Here is a 21,624-nt window from a genome sequence, read left to right as displayed (position 1 = left end):
TACACTACAAAATTAAGTTGACATAAGTTACGTGAACATACAGCCACTGCAGTAATTAAAATCGATTATGCATGTCCACACTACCCTCCTCCTGTTGGCAGTGCATATCCTCAACAGGAGCACTGCCACCAATTTAAATGACAGTGGAGCACTGAAAGCCCGGAGCCCAGCCACTGGGGCTGACAGCTGGGGCTCCAAGCTGTCAGACACCAGGGGCTGACAGCCAGAACAGACAGTGCAGTTTCTACAGTGACACTCTGTCGACCTAACTACATCAACCTAAGCAGCTATGCCTCTTGCGGAGGTGAAGTTATAAGGTTGGTGTACTGGGTGACTCACATCATCGAGAGCAACATTGTAGTGCAGATGCTTAGAGCTGAAAGAAGCATTGCAGCATCTGGAACAACATAATACAGTGGAGTAAAAAACCCCATATGGCTATAGTTCTCAACTGACAAACAACCAAATCACCAAAACAAAAGTTACTACTGGAACTTTCACCAGCAATATTAATCATTCACAAGCCACATAATCACAGAGCATCTTGAACATTCCCAGGCCAAAACCAGCAGACTTATCAGCCCACCCCAGATTTCCCTTACTGTACCTTGGCATGGGCCTCCTGCTGTCTGACAAAGCTGTCCGCAGACAGCCGCAGTTTAGCTAGCCGTGTATCCCAGGTATCCTTAACCAGTGTTCGGATTTCATCTGCTTTTGGGATGCTATCTGAGGCACTAGAAGAGGAGGAGGAAGGTCGGTCAGAACAGGCTGCAAGGGACTAATACATTAAGTCTCTGGCATGAGTAACACTGGCAGCTTCTCGAAGCATGAACAGAGTAGTTTGCTTTATACAAAGAGGGAACACTGAAATCCAAAGTGCTGCTGCTTCTGCAGCTGGGGTTTTCTGGATACTTTATTTACCCAGGAAAGCTCAGTTTTCAATACAATCCTTCTGGTCTTTAATTGCCCAGATGGTTTGGAATACCAGGAAGTCCAATAACCTGGCCAAAGTCACAAGTAAAACAGCAACTCAATGGCTCAACTGTTATTAGAGCTCAAGTTCAGCCCGGTACTCTTACCGTTCAATCACAAGGACCATACAGGTTGTGTCACATAACATCCTAATGGTTAGGCAATTAAACACTTCCACAAGGACCTCAAGAGATCAGATCAATTCACCTGAACAGAAGTGTCCTGGTTATTCTAGGTTTATTCTAGTGTTAGAAAAGGGTCTGTGTGCTAAGAGGTTGTAAGCGTCAAAAAAACAAAAACAAAAAAAAAAAAACAGTTGGCTTCAAATGGCCAGTCCTCTGTAATCAAGGGCTTTTCAAGTCAGAAGGGTATGTGCTTAGAAGAGTAGTTCTTGACCAAGGGTACGCATACCCCTGGGGGTATGCAGAGGTCTTCCAAGGGGTACTTCAACTCATCTAGATACTTGCCTAGTTTTACAACAGCATAAAAAGCACTAACAGTCAGTACAAACTAAAATTTCATACAGATGACTTGTTTATACTGCTCTATATACTGAAATGTAAATACAATATTTGTATTGCAACTGTTTTAAACGGTAAAAATGAGAAAGTAAGCAATTTTTCTGTAATGGTGTGCTGTGGCACTTTTGTATTTTTATGTCTGATTTTGTAACCAAATAGCTTTCAAGTGAGGTGAAACTTTGGGTATGCAAGTCAAATCAGACTCCTAAAAGCGGTGCAATAGTCTGGAAAGGTTGAGAGCCACTGGCTTAGAAGAAATACCAGCCAGAAAGCTAATTTTATTGTAATGAAATGTCTTAGCAGACATGACAGTTTAGAGTCAGGTCATCCCCAATCCCTGCTTTCCAGGCTGAGAAAGGAAGAATTTCCCAACTCCTAAAGGGTAGCCTAACAGCAGCAGAAGGCAGAGAAGTCTGGAAGGATTAAGCTGCTGGACCTCTCAGGTAGATTGAGAGCTGTGAATCTGTATAAATGAAGATAAAAAATATGCTAAATACATCCAGGGCCACTACACTTAGTTACTTCTGTATGCAGTGCTGGAGTCCAGTTATCACACCACAGAACAAGTGAAACCAAGTTAATAAATACAAAGGCTACCATTAGGTAAGTGCCCTAGCAAAATCTTGATGTACTTTAGAATAAGCCTCCTGTTAACACTTTCCCAAAGGCCTCAAAATTTAAATCCAATCAAATCCTAAAAGCTTTCCTATGTCACGACTCACATTCCTGAATATTTACCCACCTCAAACCCAACTGGGCAGGGAGGAAAGTGCCTTTGACTGACTACAGTAAGAGACCTACTTACTAGTTTAACAGCAGCTTAGTTAGTTCCATGTAGTAGGGACTGGGCATTGGAGTGAAAGTGTCCTCTTTGCGTTCCTGATCCCGGATTTCTTCCAGCTTTTCTGAAACACAATTGGAAGAGTTATACTTTACCAGATGCTTCAATGCGCTGGTGTCAAGTCCTCCCATGGAAGCTGCACCCCTTAACCAACTTTGCAGGATGAACTGCCAGTTTCGTGTTTACATCAGGAGGAATCAGCACTTAGGTGGAGACACCAGCTGCTGCAGGAGAAACAAGTCTAATGCTCAAAAGTTGATCTGATCTCATGTCTAGAAGAGAAAGTGGACCTCAATGCATATGGGAGAAAGGGACACCCACCAACCCAGGATTGCAGTGACAAGAGCTGAGGAGAAACATTCAGTCCAACATGGTTAGAAGGATGAATCACCGTCACCACCTGGGACATGAGGAGAGAAGGAGTCACATGACTGGAGAGAGCGCTCCTCCAAAAAAGGAACCTTTCTGCCAAGTAACATTTTGGCTCACTGATTTGCACTCTCTGGAATGAGGAAAATGTGGAAAAGGGAGAATGTTTAGAGACACAAGCCTCTTCACTCTTCCTGAAATTCCATCATTACCTGCTTCCTGCCCTCCTCAACTATACATTTCTCTCAAGATGGCAGAATGGAGGGGGCTAGGATTTTTATTTCTAATGGGAGGAACATACATCACATTGGGGTAAAATCTCTTCAGCGCCTAACTGCCTTCAAGGGACAAAGGAGAATGAGGAGATTAGAACTTCTTTATGCTCTCCAAAGACACCCTCTTCCATAGAGATGAGGCTAGAAAAAGAGAGGTGCTAAAAGGCAGCAGACCCTGCCTTGATTATAACAATACTCTGCATTTTTATTACAAACAAATCTCCCCACTGAGGTAGACAAGTATGATTCTCATTTTACAGGTGGCCAAATAAAGCCAAGAACAGTGAAGTGGCCAGCTGAAGATCACACTGAAACCAGTGGTAGAACGGGGACACAGTATTTGAAACCAATTTTATGTATCAGAATAAGAATATATTCTAACTACACAGATTAAAAATTAAAACAAGGATATGCTAAAAATCACACTAGTTTGCAGTGTTGTCATAGCCATGTTGGTCCCAGGATATTAGAGAGACAGGTGGGTGAGGTAATATTTCTTACTGAACCAACTTCTGTTGGTGAAAGAGACAAGACCTGAAGAACAGCTCCGTGTAAGCTCGAAAGTTTGTCTCTTGGACCAACAGAAATCAATCCAACAAAAGACATTACCTCACCCACCTTGTTGGTCTAAAACCATGCTAGGTCTCAAAAATCTCAGCAACGATTCTTCCCATAACTCCATTTGTCCTTGCAACTTTCCCTTGGGAAAAGTGCAAAGGTCCAATTCCTGTATTTCAGGACTCCCCACTAGCCCTGCAGCCTGGCTAAGTCCATGCCAGATCTGTAGGCTACTGTTCTCCTTACCAGCATCCATCCATTCAGGAGGTATTAGCCGACACTTCTGTCTCTGTTTTAGGTTAACAGCTAGCCAAAGAGGCACTTCCACAGGCAAGCCAGGATTAAAGGGACCCAAATCCCCCTGGAAAATGAAATTCAGTATGAAAATAAGGAAAGGAGAAATAACAGAGCAGGGAAAATTGTGACCTCTTTGAAAATCTAGTTTTCCTTCATCAGCCTCACACTGCTGAAGGATCAACAGTTTCCTGTAGATTTAGGGAAGCCACCCCATGCCAACTGAAATCACCCCTCCTTTTGGTCCCAGATCCCAGCACAGTTCTCCTCTCTCCCCTTAGCAGTAACTACTTACATTTTGATGACACTTTCTATCCTAAAGGGTTTCATAAGCTATATATGAAAATTACTTCTCCCATCTCTGAAAGGTAGCCCCTTTGGCTGTGGGTGGGCAATGGGAGATGTTTTAACCGTAGAACAACTAGTGTAGGGCAGTAAGTGCAGGTGAGTCTTCTACCCCCTGGCGCTGCAGGAGGGATCTGGGCTCACAGGCAGTTAGCCAAAGGGAATGCAGAGGTTAGGAAGAGCCAGGAGGGTAACGTAACGTTCACGACTGGGCACTTTGCTGTTACTCCATTATTGGCTTTGGTATCGCTATGGATTTTACTGGCAGGCGCCCAGACCCCATGGTGATGGGCGGCAGGCTATAGAGATACCATTGCCGCCTATCAGGATGCCAGTAGCCCCACTGCGGAGCGGGTCAGCCCCAAATGGCTCTCCGGCCCCGGCCCGCGGGCCAGGGCCATCTCCCCGCCATCCCCTCCCCGCAGCCGAGCCCCGGGCCACCCCATCTCCCCGCCCTGCTTCCCTACGTAAGCCCACTGCGGGCGCCCCCCAGTGCTGTTCCCCGAACTGGGCCCTGACCTCCCAGCTGCCTCCGTCAGGGCCCCGGCCCCGTGACACCCGAGAGCCCAGCCCCCACCCCGGCCCGCTTGGCCCTGCCCCCGGCCCCTATTTACCCCCCTCCCCGCAAACACGCGCCGGTCCGGCCCCTTAACCCCCGGGCCCTACGGCCCCGCACCCCGATGAGGTAGATGCGGTCCAGGCTGAAGTTGGGGATGACGGTCACCAGCTCCTTCTCGGCCAGGAACTCGGCCTCGGCGGGATCCATGGCCCTGAGGGGCCGCCGCCGCCAGAACTGGATCTCGCGGCACGCGCGCGCCCGTCCACACCCTTTGCCATTGGCTGGGAGGGAGACAGACCCCGCCCCCTCGCCTGACGCTGCCTGTTTCTGAGCGGCGCGAGAAGCTAGCTTTGGTTTCCCGATCTCGGGTTAAACGCGGGGCTCGCACGTAAAGAGGCTCTGATTGGCTTATGAAGATTTATAGTCTCTCTCTCTGATTGGCTTAGTCACATTCATCGTGGTACGCGATTGGCTGAGCGGCTAGAATGAGTTCCAGCCAATCAGAACGCTCTTGAGCCCAGGTCCTCAAGCTGGGCGGGAGGACGGTCCCTTGAGGGAGGATGGTCCCCGCGGGATGCCGCCGGCCCGTGCAGGCCCCATTCCCAGAGGGTGAGGCAGTGACTCAGGCCCGCTGCCGTCTTCGAGCCTGGCTGAGCCCGCCCTACCGTGTGTCATAGACCCCGCACTGCGCGTTCCCGCGGGGGATTCCCCTCCGGCCCCGGAGTCCCGGCCCCAAGGAGATGGAGCTCCCCCCAGTCCCATTGCCTCCTGTTCTGCCCTCTCCAGCCCCCACTCCAGATGTTTTAGGTTAGGGGCCAGTCTCCCCTCCTGGGCCGCTTGCCCCGTGTTTCCAGCCGGCTGCAGGACTCCAGAGCCATCTCTCTCCTTTGCAGCCTGTGCTCTGCTCCCCTTCCTCCTAATCAGCATCACCCGTGCAGCTGTGCTCCACTGGGCCTTGGCACACCTGGCACCGACCCTGAGCGGGCTGAGAGCCAAGAGCCTGAGTCTCAGCCCTGGCCTACCCTGGGGTTTTAGGCATGGGGCACAGTTTACACCTCTGCCGCACAGCTCCCAGCTCTGCTAAAGGTTTGCACAAGTACAGATACGCTGCAGGTAAACACCTGACTTTGCTGTAGATGCCAAAAGCAGTGAGAGTGGGAGGATCTAAGTTCCAGATCCTCTGCTGCCTTTCACCTCTCTACAGATCTTATATGGTCCCCAATCCCCATTACCATAATGTCTGAGCAATTCACAGCCTGCAATCTGTTTCGCCAGTTTGGTTTAGGCATTTGACTCTTTGCTCTGTATTTCTTTAACTGCAGGTTTATGGAATTGTTGCTTTGTTTTCCCATCGCTATCTGTGACAGTGGTGTGTCTTGGACAGAGAAGGGATCTTGATTTATTAATATTAATAAGATAGCACCTAGAGGCGAAGGCCCTATTGTACTAGGCACTGTACAAATGTATAACAGATAGTCCCAGCCCTGAAGAGCTTATGCTCTAGTGTAAGATCACAGCCAACAATAGACAACCGGGCTGAGCCCAAGGAAATAAAGAGATGGCATTAATCAGCATGAAAAACAGCAGTCCGAGCAAACCAGCTGCCTGCCTGCCCACAATCATTGTTGGGTATGTTGTAAGCATCACAGTAGAGAAGTATTTTAAGGAGGGATTTTTCAACTATTCCTCACCTCTGATCTTGATCCTTCTCCCCATCACTTGTTAATTAAAAAGAAAAACCATCTCCAAACACACAGCAATCAGGATGTGTTTAAGAATGGAGGATGAAGGGGTAATCACTAGCAAACAGCATGGATTTACCAAGAACAAATCATTCCAAACCAGCTTGATTTCCTTCTTTGACAGTGTGACTGATTTGGTGGATAGGAGGAATGCAGTGGACATAATATACCGGGACTTCAGCAAGGCTTTTGACCTGACACTGTGGTAAGTAAGCTGGAGAAATGTGGGCTTGACAGAACTACTATTAAGAGAACATAAGAACATCCTAGCTAATAGCCATTGATGGACCTATCCTCCATGAACTTATCTAGTTCTTTTTAGAACCCTGTTATAGTCTTGGCCTTCACAACATCCTCTGGCAAGGAGTTCCACAGTTTGACTGTGCGTTGTGTGAAAAAATATTTCCTTTTGCTTGTTTTCAACCTGCTGCCTATTCATTTCATTTGGTGATCCATAGTTCTTGTGTTATGAGAAGGAGTAAATAACACTTTCTCCACACCAGTCATGATTTTATAGGCCTCAATCATATCCCCCCCCTTAGTCGTCTCTTTTCCAAGCTGAAAAGTCCCAGTCTTATTAATCGCATCTCATACAGAAGCTGTTCCATAACCCAAATCATTTTTATTGTCCTTGTCTGAACCTTTTCAAATTCCAATATATCCTTTTTGAGATGGGGCGACCACATCTGCACGCAGTATTCAAGATGTGGGTGTACCATGGATTTATACAGAGGCAATGTGATATTTTCTGTCTTATTATCTATCCCTTTCTTAATGATTCCCAGCATTCTGAGGATACACAATTGGTTAAACAACTGCAAACAAAACGTAACTATTAATGGACTGATGTCAGATTGGAGGGAGGTCTCAAGTGCCTTTTGACAGGGATCTGTTCTGGTTCCAGCGTTTAACATCTTTATTAATGACCTGGATGTAGATATAGAGAGCATACTGACCAAGTTTGCAGATGACACAAACCTAGGAGTGGTTGCCAGTACTTGGCAGGATAGAGCTAAAATTCAGAGGGATCTTGATAAACTGGAGAACTGGGCTATATATACATATATATAAACAACAAAATGAAATTAAACAAAGACAAATGTAACGTCTTAGGGAAGAAAAAACAAATACAGAATGGGGGAAAACTGGCTTGGCAGCAGCACTGCTGAGAAGGATCTGAGTTATGGTAGATCAAAACCTCAGCATGAGTCAGCAATGCAATGCTGTTGCCAAAAAAGTAAATGCAGTTTTAGATTGTGTTAATAGAGGCATAGCATGAAAGTCATGGGAGGTGATAGTACCACTCTACTCGGCACTGGTTAGGCCTTAGATGAAGTACTGTCTCCAGTTTTGGTCTCCAGTGTATAGAAAGGATGTAGAGAAACTGGAAAGGATTCAGAGGCAAGCGACAAAAATGATCAAAGGGATGGAATGCAAGCCATATGAGCAAAAACTGAAGGAACTGGGTACGTTTAGTTTGGAAAAGAGGAGATTAAGTGGGGATATGACAGTGGTCTTCAGATACTTGAAAGGCTGCTATAAAAAAAGATGAAGAAAAGTTGTTCTCTTTTGCCAAAGAGGACAGGACAAGAGGCAATGGGTTCAAACTACAGTTTAGCAGATTTAGATTAAATCTCAGGAAAAACTTTCTAGCTGTAAGAACAGTAGGACAATGGAACAGACTGTCTAGGGAGGTTGTGGAAGCTTCTTCACTGGAGGTTTTCAAAAGGAGGCTGGATAGCCATCTGTCTTGGATGGTTTAGACACAACAAATCCTACGTCTTGGCAGGGGGTTAGACTATATGGTCCTTGTGGTGCCTTCTAACCCTATGATTCTAAGAAAAAAACAACAAATAAAACTGTCAAGACACATTGAAGATGTTAATGTCCAAAGTTATGCAGGGGAAAGAAAAAAATAAAAGGCTTTTATCCCAGAGTGATTTAGAGCACTGTCAGCCAGGCTGTTAGGTTGTCAGGTTGTCATGGAAACAGAAAGCCTTCAAACAATATTAGCAGTGACAGATCTATTTAATGGTGTGTTCTTGCAATCCTGTTCAAAACACCACCTATTTCTCTGTCTTGCCTCCGTGGTGTCCCAGCAACAGCAGCAACCTTGATGCAACGGGAAGAATAAAAAGGACCCAGTGTCAGGTATACTGTGTTTCCCCACAAAAAGTCTTTCCCAGGGAGCCACTTTTCCTCTTCTTACCCCTCATCAACCACTCCGTTATTCTCTCCCTCACCCAAACCAGGATCTGTAGCATTGAAAGCCAAACCACTCTACATTGCATGAATAAAAATGAAAAATGATAGCACCACAGTTGCAGGATGATAATAATCCCATTTTGTGGCTGTCACTCAAAGGCCTTGTTATGTCTGGGTCTGATTTTCCTTCACTCTGCTCTCACCCCCTTCCCATAAAAAATAAATCGAAGTGCCATCTTACTCGCAGCAGCTGCCAATGGTTCCTATTGATTGATTTTTATTGATTGATATTTTATGATGCCCTAAGGGCTTTTTTTTTAATTAAGTGAGTTTTGTGTGTATGAAAAGTGCCAGACGGGCAGCTCCTCAGGCCTCTGTTTATCAGTGGAAGAGGGACAGCATTGGGAGTGGCACTGGCAGGGCAAGCTGCCCCTGGCGAGGTGTCTCATTTCTGACTGGGGGAACCATCTGTTGGGGGTGAGAAAGCAGCTCAGTCTCCATCACTCGATCACCCTTGGCTTCCTTGCTGTGCCTGCCAACAAGGAGGGACCAAATAGTGCCAATTGCACTTGGAGTCAGCAATATCACTAACCCCAAGCATTTAAAAAAAAAAATGAATCAGGCCCCAAAACATGCGATTGGTTTAAAAATCATGAGATTTTTAACACTAACACACGTGCAGTCCTTTTTATCAACTTCCTGGTTTCTGAGCCGTTAGACATCACATTTTTCAGCTCTCCTCCACAACAATCAGGATTAGAAACTTACTTCTTGTTTTAAAGGGAGTTCTTTCATAGTGATTCTCATAGAAGATGGAACCACCAGTCTCCAGGAGCTGAGACTTTAAGAAAAACACCAGATATGAGCGCTGGCTGGCAACACCAAAACCAGATGCGAGTTTGGTTTTGGAAATGGTTGTCATTGGCTTTTCTCCATCTCTCTATGTATTTCTAGTGCAAGAGCCATGATTTCAGCCCCAAACCAGGCAAAACTCAATGATGTTGCCTGAGTTTGCTTTTGACATTTTGAGTTTGTTGGAACCCCTGCATTCAAAGTAAAACTCAGGTGCAAACCCCAGCCCCCGGAAATCAAAACACAGAAGACTCATGATGCAACCCTTAGCAATGGTAATCACCAGATTTCTCACAGCTCTGATCTTCACAGGTTTAAAGAACAACTCTAATACTGGAGCAAACCTGAAACAGTGAAAAGAGTAACTGACAAAGAGATTGTGTTAGGTAAGCACTGCCCTGGGTTCTGCTAGCTCTAAAGTCACTCTGATGCAGAGAACTCTCAAAATATGGCATATGTGGGACTCAAAGTGCTTCCAGCTTCTAATCAGGGGAGGCTGCACCAGTGCAAGCCCTGATTTAAACAAGTGCAGCGTGTCTACCCTGAAAGGTTGCACTTGTGGAGCTACATTGGGATAGCTACACAGGGGCAAAGATCCCAAACACAGAGATGTCCTCTGTGAAGCTCTTTGTTCTGAAGGTCCCTTACCTCTGACAGTCACAGCAGCTTCTGCTGCTCGATCCATGGGAAAGGCATACAGGCCTGTGCTGATCACAATAGCAGGATGAAACAGGACAAGGAAATGGGCTGTGAGAGGGCAAGAAGCCCAGCTTTACATTTGAAATGTTCAGCAATCCAGACTTAGGAGAAGCTCAGATTCCAGTGCATTTCCAGATCCAAACTCCATAACTCAGCTCTGTCTTGATTTAAACACAAGAGATGGACTTAAGCTCCAAAATCCCACTTTGGCTTTCAAACACCTCAACGTTCAGGGGTGTCCAAATCTGGGTGGATTAATGTAGCCCAGGGATCGGCAACCTTTGTCACACAGCCCACCAGGGTAAGCCCAGCGGGCCGGGACGCTTTGTTTACTTGCTGCGTCTGTAGGTTCGGCTGATCGCGGCTCCCACTGGCAGCAGTTTGCCGCTCCAGGCCAATGGGGGCTGGGGGAAGTGGCAGCCAGCATATCCCTCGGCCCGCACCGCTTCCCTCAGCCCCCATTGGCCTGGAGCGGCAAACCGCAGCCATTGGAAGCCGTGATCGGCCAAACCTGCAGACACGTCAAGTAAACAAACCGGCCCAGCCCACCAGGGGCCTTACCCTGGTGGGCTGCGTGACAAAGGTTGCCGATTCCTGATGTAACCTATTTTAAATGTCAGGACAAATTTGCAAAATGCAGATCAAGAGTCAGATCTCAAAAGGCCCACATTTTGTGCCTTTAGATCTCTCACTGCAGTTACCGCAGGCCTGATTCTCCAGTTAGGCTGCTGTAGATCAAGGGTAATACCACTGAAGCCAATAGCCTTCTGATGGTGTAAAGCCACTGTGGGAAGAGAGTGAAGCTCTGAGGTCAGAATATTCTCTCCATAGGCATTGGGAGGAGGTGCACACTCAATTTCATTCAATATATTTACTCCACCATTTACCTATCAGTGACTTTAAGGGCACCTCGGTAATCACAGTGAAACTTTTATTTTCAGAATTTGCAGCAAGAAAAATAATACAATTTCACTCGAAAGCCAATTGCCTGCATGTCTCAGGAGAGCAATAATCTAAACCCTATTGGAATGCATTACGGCAGTGCCAGGCAGTCTATAAATGGCTCTGACATGGTGTGAATACACTTTTGTGTCTTTTGCCATCTGCTGCTGTCATTAAAAAATTAAATTTCCATCTGTTTTCACACTCTTCCTCCACTTTTCCTGTAGGTTTCTGATTAATTCTGTTTCTTGGTAGCAAAGACCCCATGTCTCATCATGGGATGTGGAGGATCTTTATGTGTAATGTTAGGGTCAGGGTGGAAAGACCCAGCCTGCGATTATGTTTAAGATGTTAATGTTCACAGGATGATCTCTGTCATGCCACTTACTTAGTTTCCCTGTTAGTGCCATTTGGAATCAGTTCATTTTGCTCTTCATATTAAAAACAAACAGAATGCCACCAATATTCTCCCCAAAGCACATTAGTGGGACACACTTAAACTGCTTAGACCCCACGTCTGAATGTTTTTTATTAAACGTCGGTGTGAGTAGGGTTTGCATTTCGTTCGCTTGTGCTGCTGCAGCTCTGGGGTCATGGGTAAAAATCTGAACGTGAAACTGACTAGAACCAGGTCATGAAACCAACGAGCTTAGTTTCCTTCAGCTTGAACAAGGAGGCATAAAAAGTGAACAGAGACAGCAGAAGATCCATGACTCTGGAATCTGATTTCTTGGTTGGTCAAATAGGGCACAAGTGCAGGGCAAAAGGCTTATTTCTTTTTGCAGGCCTTTGATTAAGGGGGTGTTGAGTGACAAGGGTTTGGAGTGGTTCTGAGCTGAGTGATCACAGGTGGAATTCATTTTTGCTGGGGAAGCAGGCTGAGCCTTTTGTGTTGGACTGCCAACATGTTCTAAATAAATGGTAAAGGAAATGGGGCCGGATTTTCAAGAGCGTACAGCACTGGCCTAACTCTGCTGCCACTGAAGTCAATGAGAGCTTTACCATGGGATGCAGCAGAAGCAGAGTTTGATCAACACTGTTGAAAATCCCTAGATTTTTTTAAAACTCAGGTTTTAGAGTCAAAGATATTAATACACAGATATGGAGTTTTAACTCACTTTTATATGGAGTGACCCTGTAAGTGCATTTTATACCTACAATTGTCTTATTGTGCGTTCTTTGCGTTCTATCCTTTAGAATTGTTGTTTGGTGATATCCCCACACACACATCAGTTTGTCACATCCATTTATTTCATCTTAAACTTTGATTGTAAGCTGGGCGGAGTGGGGGCCATCTTTCTGGTATATGTATGTATAGCACCTAGCACTGGAGGCCCAAGCTTCTAGTTATGACCACAAAACAAATAAATAATATATATTCCTATGTTAACTAACTGTAATAAAATAGTACAGCACTTAGTACTAGTCAATGACTGGGGTTCCTAGATGCTGCTGCAATACAAATAAATAACAACAACAACAGCAACTCCCTTTAATAAGGCAACCAAGCAGAAGTAGCAGATAACCCTGCCTTAGTGAGGGAACTAAACTGGGGACTTCCTGAGAGAAGTAGAGTGGATGGTTATACAGCATCTTTGGCAGGGTTGAACGCCATTCCGGTCTAATGATTAAGAACACAGCAGGCACCTGTTCCTTTAGCTACCACTGTCCCTTTAAAACAAGAACCACTCACCTATACATTTCCCTCCACCAGCAGGAGCAGCCAGATCTTCAGAGATCCACGGCCCTGTAACTAGACAAGAAACAAAGAATTAGTAAAGAGTTACAGGCACGCGTCAGAGAAGCAAGGCACAGCCTTTATTTTAAAGAGGTAGGGTGGGGTAGTGGTCTGAGAGCCAGGTATGTCTCTATTCTAATCCCACTCCTTCCCTCCCTCTGTAGCCAGTCACTTAACTTCTCTGCCTCTGTTTTACCCACCTGTGAAATAAGAATAATAAATCCACACTGTGTTGAAATTGGGATTAGTTAGTGTTTATATGATGCTAACTGGTTCCAAGTATTATTAATTATTTATTAGTTCTGGCTAAGGTGCTTACATGGCCTCCATTGCCATCAGGTCTGGGCACCACCCAATCTATAATGGATTTATTCTTACAACACCTCTCTGAGGCACAGCAATGCTGAGGCACAAAGAGACTAAGTCACCCAGATGGTCTGTGACTGAGCAGCGAATTGAATCCCCATCTCCTAACCCACAAGCTTCCTGTTCTGATCACGGCACCACCCTTCCTCTCCTTGGTTCTAGCAGCACCTACATTGTGTCCGGCTCTGAATAGACACAAAGCAAGAGCAGCCCCTGCTCCAAAGAGCACCCATGTAAAAACCCAGGAGTTTCATTATAAAGCGGCTGTAAACCGACATGGAGACTGTGAGGCGTGCTACAATGACAATATAGGGAAACTGTTTTGGAAGAAGAAAAGGAGTACTTGTGGCACCTTAGAGACTAACAAATTTATTTGTTAGTCTCTAAGGTGCCACAAGTACTCCTTTTCTTTTTGCGGATACAGACTAACATGGCTGCTACTCTGAAACCTGAAGAGCTCTTTGCAGCATCCACTTCGTGTAGGTTTCTTAAGATAAGCACAAAAGTGGGGTAGAAGCCTGAAATTCAGGGCATCCATGGATTCGTGCATGACAGCTGACAAGCCAAAGAAAACAAGGATAAGCTTTGTATCTACAGAGGAGTCTATTTTCTGCATTTCTCCCCCTTGTTCTTTACAGTTACAACACGTGCAGGAAAACAGTTCTTAGTGCCTTCCGAATTTGTAATGACTGCAGCTTATTCCCTAGTGGAGTCTCAACAATCCTAGGGAACATCACAATACTCACATTCATGATGCCATCAAGGGTCATGAAATCACACGAGGAATGAACAGGAGCCATCAGACATTTAAGACACAATGCTCTTGTTCCCATGCAAGTGTCCCTGATCATGAAAAGCTGGAGAAGGGAAATGCACCGTGGTTTGATCAGAATACATAGTATCTTGTAGTTCTAGAGTAGCTTGGATCTCAAAAACTTTACCCATTACACCTTCTAAAGTATATACGTGGGAATCACTTCATCCACTGCTGAAATGCACCCATCACTGGGGTGGAACATGGATGTGGTTTAACAGCTCCTGGTAAAACTATGCCAACAAGTTTGGACAGCAAGTGAAATAGAATTATGCATCTCATTGAAACTGCAGAGGAAATTAGAGAAACAGAATGGCAAAACCCAGGCAGGACTAACACCCCTTCCTCCTACCAAAATTACCATTGGATTTGTTATGTCAGAGATTGGTTCTGTGTGTCTGCGAAAGGACAGCACCTCCGGCAGCAGGGCATTTCCTAAGACAACACCGGGGCATTGGTTCATCACTAATTCAGAGGAAAGAGTGCCATTGGCTGAATCACCAACATTGTACCTCATTGCTCTTCTTGGATTACTGAGTCAGCCACCTTACTTAGCTTGCAAGAGCTGACAAGAACACAGCCCGACGTGGGCACAGGAATCAGCAGGGCTGCCAAGCCACTCAAAATTTCCATTGATTCAGACTGGGAACATCAGCAAATTTCTGAGGATGCACCTGGGAAGCGAAGGTCAGTCTGCAGGGTTGTTTCCTCCAGGCCATGTGCCAAGACTCAATATTAAGCCTGGCATTATAAGGCTCCTAAGACATTGGCAGAGGGAGGGCAGCCCAGGCCTTTCCTTTCTCCCTTCATTTCACCCACAGCTTGTGACTGGCCATTGCTATGGGCACCATAAGATTTGAAAGAAAAGGGAGGAGGAAAGGTGAATGGAAATCCAAGGAAGACATGAGCACAGTTGCTGACAGCAAGAGGCGTTGCAGCCTCAGGGACTCATGAGTCAGGTTCATGCTGCGAGTGGCCATCAAACAGAGACTGGATCAGCTACGCTGGCAGCACAGCATCCTTTTTACTTACTCTGATGCTTGTCACAGGTGCTTCCCTGACTGTAGCCCGGCTGCAGCAGCTGCAGGTTCCCAGAACCTCCCCCAATCAAAGACCTAACCAGACTACGTGCAACTCCCTGGTGTTGAACCCAGGCAGCAGCCTGCAGCCCAGCAACTATGGCTAGCCAACAAATGCATTGCTAACAGCAAATAGCAGTTGGGTTAGAATTGCACTCAGTGCAGTGAGCGCTGGGCTCCTGACAGACAGCAGGGTCCTGTTGTCTGAACTTAGCGGCTGGCCGTGATTCATGTCCATGCAGGCAACGCTGACGCTCTCATCCTCTAAGGGGCCTCATCTCTACCACTGTGGCACAGTTGTTTCAGCCTCTATGAAATTTACATAACGCCACCCACAATCCCTTGCATGGGTGTTTTAACTGTTACACTTTGGCGGGTCTCCAGCCCAATTAGGACCTATTGTTTGACAAAGCCGATACTTTTTTTCCCTGGCTGAGGTGACAGCTGCACTCCAGTAATGAGCCCCAAGAAGGGTATGTCAGGGAAGGTGGGAGCTTCCATCTCCCTAAGTCTATTGTGGAGCTCCTTCCCTTGCCTAATGACTTGGCATGCTCCATTGTGCCTGCACATTAGTGGTGATGGGCACAGCTGCCCTCATGTGGCTCTGTACACTCAGCTTGTAGAACTTTGTACAGCACTGAGCTCTTTCTTCCGGCAGGGACCAATGAGGCTCTGGTACCGTGTCAGGGCCCAGCTACACTGTAAAAAGAAACCTATTAGGGGCTCCATTTACAACCCAGTTGCCCCCCAGCTTTCTGGTTGCATATTGTAGAATAGATGGGACACAGTTGTCTCCTCGAACCGTACTCCAGTTGCACGAAGCAAGGCAGTAGCACAATTTGATAGTATGGTTCGGGCCCATCTACACTGCAGAACCCAACCACGCTATAACTGGGTCTCTGAGATTGTTATTTTGTAATGTAGGAGCACCCACAAGAAAAAATTAGCAGGTGCCAATTCCCCCCTAGGCCCTCCCGCCAGCGCCTCCTCCCTGCCAGCAGCCCTGCTGATCAACTTCTCCCCCTCCCTCCCAGTGCCTCCTGCATACCGTGGAACAGCTGATACTGTGGAGGGTGAGAGGCACTGGGAGGGAGGGGGAGGAGCGGGGACAGGGTGCGCTCAGAGGAGGGGGCGGGAAGAGTCGGGGTAGGGTTGGGAGCTTGGGGGAAGGGGTGGAGTGGGGGCAGGGGTAGCGCAAGGGCGGGAAGAGGCAGGGTGGGGCTTTGGGGGAAGGGATGGAGTGGGAGGGAGGGCCTGGGGCGGGGAGGGGGTCAAGCACCCCCCGGGTTGAGAAGAAGTCGGCACCGGTGCTGGTGGAGACCGCCATCTCGCCCTCTTCCCAGGGCATTCTGGCAGGGCATGGCACTGCCTGCCAGCGGCCCCAGGAGTACACCATAGGGTTCCGAGGCTGCAACGGCACAGCACGAAAGCAAATCCACGCTGCTACGGAGGAGGTACAGGGGGAGTGGACATTAAAGGATGGGAAGTCTTCAGAAGGGTGAATTAGCTGGCAGGGCCTGCTGGATGCTGGGGAGTTCAGTGCGCGTGGAGGCCAGTAACATTCCACTCTGTTCCTGGGGCAGGTCCTAACTCTGATCTTCCGCTCTCACTCCATGGGCTCATTTCCAGCTGACCCCAGTGGAGAGTTCAGCAAACAGGAAGAGCAGAACAGCCAAGACAAGCTCCATTGTGATGATCCAAGCAGGGAACGTTCCCCAGGGTGAGGTTAAATGCCCTTGGAGGTGTGAAAGGAAAGGACTTGGTTGTATACCCGTGTCTCTCCATGTTTTCTGTCTCAACGCAGACAGTTCCATGGCCTTGCTCCATTCTGGAGTCTCTATAGCTCTGCCCTGGGCAACCCTTAGGAGCAAAACAAGTGTCCCTTTCGTCATCAGCCACATTACTTTCAGCTTCCCACGTGAAGACAAGACAGGGCCACTTTTGTGGTGGCTGCCATTTTGACTGATGCCAGGGATTGAACAGAGGACCCCTAGAGCATGAGTTGCCAGGGATTGAGCTAAAGAGCCAGGCTGGCACGCTGAGCGCTGTAACAGACTCCCCCTTCCGTGGATCAGGCACAGAGGAGACATGTTGAACCATGAGTCCATCGCCACATGCTCTGCAGTCAGCCAGAGCTGGGGGAGGGATTGGAGCTGTGCACCCATTTTATAACACACCTGTCTTTGGTCACTGAGCGTAATTGTTTCAGATTTGGGACCAGTTCCATATCTGAGCCTGGGATGCTGCTTTGATGAGGCAAGACACAGCATGCCGGAGCAAGGGAGTGCCGGGGTCTTCCACACAGACAATCTGACAGAGACCGTGGGGCAAAGAGATCTTTATTTGTAATAAAATAACAAGTCCTTATAAATCACTCCTAGCCCTTTTTAAAATATTGCCAAGACAGTCCACTTTAAAACATGCCCATTCACCCTCATGACATGGTTAGGATCCCACAAGTACACGAGACCAGCTTGCATTGGTGGCATAGACTGGGACAGATGGCCCCCACCCCTAGAGGCAGCAGACTCCACCCTTTGGTGAATTCAGTTCCTTTGTCAGGACTGGGAATTCTCAGGTTGTTCTCCCCGCTGTATCTCACCGCGACTCTGCCACGGTATCTCACAGTTATGTGCGACTGCTCCCCTCCCCACGCTGCATGCCCACGTGCTGGCAAAGAAAGAGTGAAGGACACGCAGGTGTCATGAGCGCCCAAGCCAACCGCGAAGGGCTGCCCAGCTGCACCAGGGCTCTCCATGCCTCGCTCACTCTTCTGGGAGAGGAGGGATTCCATGCCCCCACCCCTCAGAGACCCTCGATCAGGCTGGCCTGCCAGGGGGTTGTGGGCGATGGCTCGAGGCACAAACTGCAGTCGGCAGCATCCCAATCTAGCCACTTCCAGCAGCAAAGAAAGTGCTGCCTGGGCCAGCAGATCCAGATGGGCAGGGGTCCCAGTAGCCCAAATCCCCTAGGCAACGTCCACAGAGGTTTTCAAGGTCAGGCTTGACCAAGCCCTGGCTGGGATGATTTAGTTGGGGATTGGTCCTGCTTTGAACAGGGGGTTGGACTAGATGCCTCCTGAGGTCCCTTCCAACCCGGATATTCTATGATTCTATGATACACAAAAGAGCTCCCTCCTCTCCCCACTCTGTGAAGCTCAGATGGGCTCTTCCTTGGGCTACTGGTACCTATCCCCACAGAGCAGCAGGGCACATGCTCAGGTCATGCTGAAAGAAGTGATCAAGGAAGCAAGGTTGCCACACACCGAAACTGATGGCAGGCTTGTATTCCCATCAGCGGCTTGCATCTGCCTCTCCTCAAATAGATCCAAACCTCCCTCCTCCCTGCAAACCTAGCTGGGATTCCCCCACCTTTGGCCACCTGGGTTTGGTACATCAGAAATGCCAGAGCATGAACTTGGTACAGAAAACATTGTGACGCTCCTGTCATCTCTGGGCTCATGCAGCTGAAGGCCTGTGACGACCCCCATTCAGGTGGCGGCCAGGGCCAAGGTCAGGTTTTCCTGGTCCTTCCCGTGAACACAGGGCTCTGGTGAGATGTTGCCATGTCAAGCACTGGAGTGCTCACCTCCTGGCCACCAGGAGAGGGCTGGCACCCGGCCTCTCCGACCTGATGGCAGCGATCTGTCCCTTCCATCCCAGCTTGCGCTCCTCTCCTAGATCGGGAGCCACCAGCCTTGCCTATGGGTTGCAGCACAGCAGTCGCCTGCCGCTAAAATGTTCAGTGTCTTCCCCGCAGCGATCTGGCACTCGAAGCGGAACCTTTCTACCCTGCCAGCCAGCCTGCGGGATGGTGAGCCCAGCCAAAACTTGGGCCACTCGGCTTCCATCAGGGCAGGACGCAACGCATATCCCGCTGCCTCACTGATGGCACGGAGGATCCACGAGAACAACCCGATCTATTAAGGAGCCGCAGAAAGGATTTCGGTGACCAGGGCAGAGAATGCTCCCTGCGCCTGCCCCTTGATTTAGCTTCGGCCCCAGCCATGCCCTTTTATGGTGATTTGAATGGCCAAGGGAAGGCTGCAGTCTGGGCCCGCGCCGGAAAAGCCACCTCCAAATCACCGTGATGCAGCAGTGCGGCCGTCTCCCCCACCCCAGCCATCAATCTGCTCCATCACTCCCTGAGAGGAGCTGCCTGGCTAATTACTTAACATGCCACAGCTTGCTGGAGTTCGGAGCAGTGTGACAATCCCAGTAGTGCAGTGTGTGCAGATCCATTAATGAATCTTTAATAAACCCTGTTAAAGAGAGGGGGAAGGGACAGGGGAAAACACACGGCACAGATGGGTTCCCATGCAAGCTGTTCCCGGTGCCTGTGAAACAGCACCTGCTCTTTCATGCGCCCTCCGCTGCTCGCCTCCCATGCTGCGCTGCTCCTAGTCTCACAGCATCTGGCTCAGCAGTTGTTGCGCGCCGGATCTTCACCTGACTGCCTGGCATCTCTGGACAGCGTCATGCCCGTGGGGGTAGGAGGTGTGATGATAATGGCCGGGACTCTCAGGTGTTTGCTGTTCACCACGGGGGGCTGGGTGCTCCCACTGCTCACACACGATTTAAAGCCTGAGAGAGCGAGATGAGAAAGAGAGAGAGAGTCAGGGCCATCTGGGGGAGCCCAGCTCGCTGGGAGATAAATTGGGGGGAGGGCAGGGCTGGGGAGAGTCAGGAGGCAACGGATCATTTTCTGATCCTCTGCGCATTTCTAGGGCCCTTCCTTGCAGGAGATCCAATGAACATTATTTATTTGCACTGCAATAAGACATAGGGGCCTCCATCATAGACGATCCCACCCGCAGCTGTGCTAGGGGCTGTACAAACGCAGCCAGAGGTGCTCACAGTGGTATAGCTATCCCTGCATAGGAAGGCATCTTTGTACTGGTCTAACTGGGTCCACGCTAGGGGGTTGTGCCCATCTAACCAGCTCGGTAACAGAAAGTCACACCCCTGCTCAGGACAGTTATACCGGTACAAAAGCCGTGTGCAGACCAGGCTTTAGTGCACCCACCCCCTTCTTTAATTAAACCTCGTGCTAGGGATGGGACTGCTCGTGGGGAGCGGGAGGGAACAGAGGCATGGGGGAGTTTGCGGAAACTCTCCCTCCCCATCTTGTAACGCAATTGACTGTTTTGCCAGGGATGCTTCTGAAAACAAAGCATAGCAGCTGCTCTCCCTTGGAAGCCAAGCCTGCCCCACGCTTACCACTCCGATTCTCCTTTAAGAGTAATTCCTGCCCTAATTGATTTGTAACACAGTAATACCAGCAGGACCCATCTGACAGCAAGACCCCACTGTGCTGAGCACCCCACCCCACACACAGAGCCCCTGCTCTGAACATCTTACATACACAAGACAAAGGGTGGGACGGGAACCAGAGGCCCAGATGTCCAAGGTCACCCAGCAAGGCAGGGATAGAGCTGGGAATAGAATCCAGATCCCCTGATTCCCAATCCAGTGCACTCCCCCTTAGATTAAGATGACCAGCTTCTAAAGCAGTGTTTCTCAAACACAGCCACCCGGGGCTTTTCTTGCGGCCACAGGCTCCTGGGTGGTGATTGGGGGCGGGAAGCAGCAGCTCCTCCCCAGGGTCTGCCAGCAGGGGTTGGGCCCTGCCCCCTGGTGGAGCCATGAATGCCAGAGGAGAAGGCAGCTGGTGTGAATTCCCCACCTTCCTGGGGACAGTGGGGCTCAGACTTCTGGCTTCAGCCCTGGGGCGGCGGGCTGGGGCTCCTAGCTGCGAGGCTGTGGGCTCTGGGCATGTGGCGGTAGGCTCCAGCTTCGGGTGCTGGCCCCACGCTTACTACCCTCGACATCACTGCTGGCCCTGCCGCCTCCCCCAGCACCCCATCCATTCCCCCATTGCCCCTGGCTTTTGCTGCCTCCCCACCCATGTTCCCATCCAGGGCTTAATTTGTCCCCCAGCTTGCTGGGGCTGAGTAAGTCTGCTGTGAAAAGTGATATGTGTATGTTTGTCAATAATACTTTTCAGTGCCTCTCAGCTCCTTAGCAGACTTACTCACTACCAAGTCTAAAAATAAATAAATAAATAGAAATGCAACCAAAAAAGCAAAAGAAACAACAACAACAACAAAAGACAAGAACATGCAAAGCGCCTTATTTGTGTTTTAATTCCGTTTAGGTCCAGTTGTTGTGCGAACCACTGTAAGTGACCCAGGAGACAGGTGGAAAACCCTCACAGAAGCCCAGACATATTTTGCTAGGAAATAATGGAACAAGACCCTGGGGAAGGTGAGTGTGGTTTTCAGTGTACAGCTCATCATTTCTATGTGGCACACAAAACAACATTAAGAATTGGCCACTGGGAGTTGTAGTCCCACAGATGGGAGCTAAACACCAGCCAGACCTCCCAAAGCTGGAAGTCTTCTGGAATCTGGCTCTAATCACTTCTGATCATCTTACTGTTGAAATAAACACC

The 21,624-nt window shown here is 48.5% G+C and overlaps 1 protein-coding gene and 1 long non-coding RNA gene across 3 annotated transcripts in view; one reads left to right on the top strand and one right to left on the bottom strand.

The window, feature by feature from the left end:
- Nucleotides 1–5,361, bottom strand: part of GINS2 (GINS complex subunit 2) — an 11,296-nt gene extending 5,935 nt beyond the window's left edge. Inside the window, exons 1-5 of one of the 2 annotated variants that reach the window (XM_073308119.1) lie at nucleotides 4,852–5,361; nucleotides 3,783–3,897; nucleotides 2,299–2,398; nucleotides 608–734; nucleotides 340–397 (exon numbers count right to left, since the gene is read on the bottom strand). In XM_073308119.1, the coding sequence (XP_073164220.1) occupies nucleotides 371–397; nucleotides 608–734; nucleotides 2,299–2,398; nucleotides 3,783–3,897; nucleotides 4,852–4,941 (459 nt within the window). In that variant the 5' untranslated portion in view covers nucleotides 4,942–5,361 and the 3' untranslated portion in view covers nucleotides 340–370. The remainder of the gene's footprint in view (nucleotides 1–339; nucleotides 398–607; nucleotides 735–2,298; nucleotides 2,399–3,782; nucleotides 3,898–4,851) is intronic. The other variant, XM_073308118.1, reaches the window with a different exon arrangement.
- Nucleotides 5,258–21,624, top strand: LOC140896392 (uncharacterized). Its single transcript, XR_012154538.1, has 3 exons — nucleotides 5,258–5,343; nucleotides 6,601–6,681; nucleotides 21,328–21,624. It is a non-coding gene; the product is annotated as an uncharacterized lncRNA (long non-coding RNA).

This window comes from Lepidochelys kempii, chromosome 12 (genome assembly GCF_965140265.1).
Source record: "Lepidochelys kempii isolate rLepKem1 chromosome 12, rLepKem1.hap2, whole genome shotgun sequence".
In the NCBI taxonomy this organism is placed as follows: Eukaryota; Metazoa; Chordata; order Testudines; family Cheloniidae; genus Lepidochelys; species Lepidochelys kempii.
Note: the sequence above shows the minus strand (reverse complement) of the source record. Positions and strands in the feature narration are given on the sequence as shown.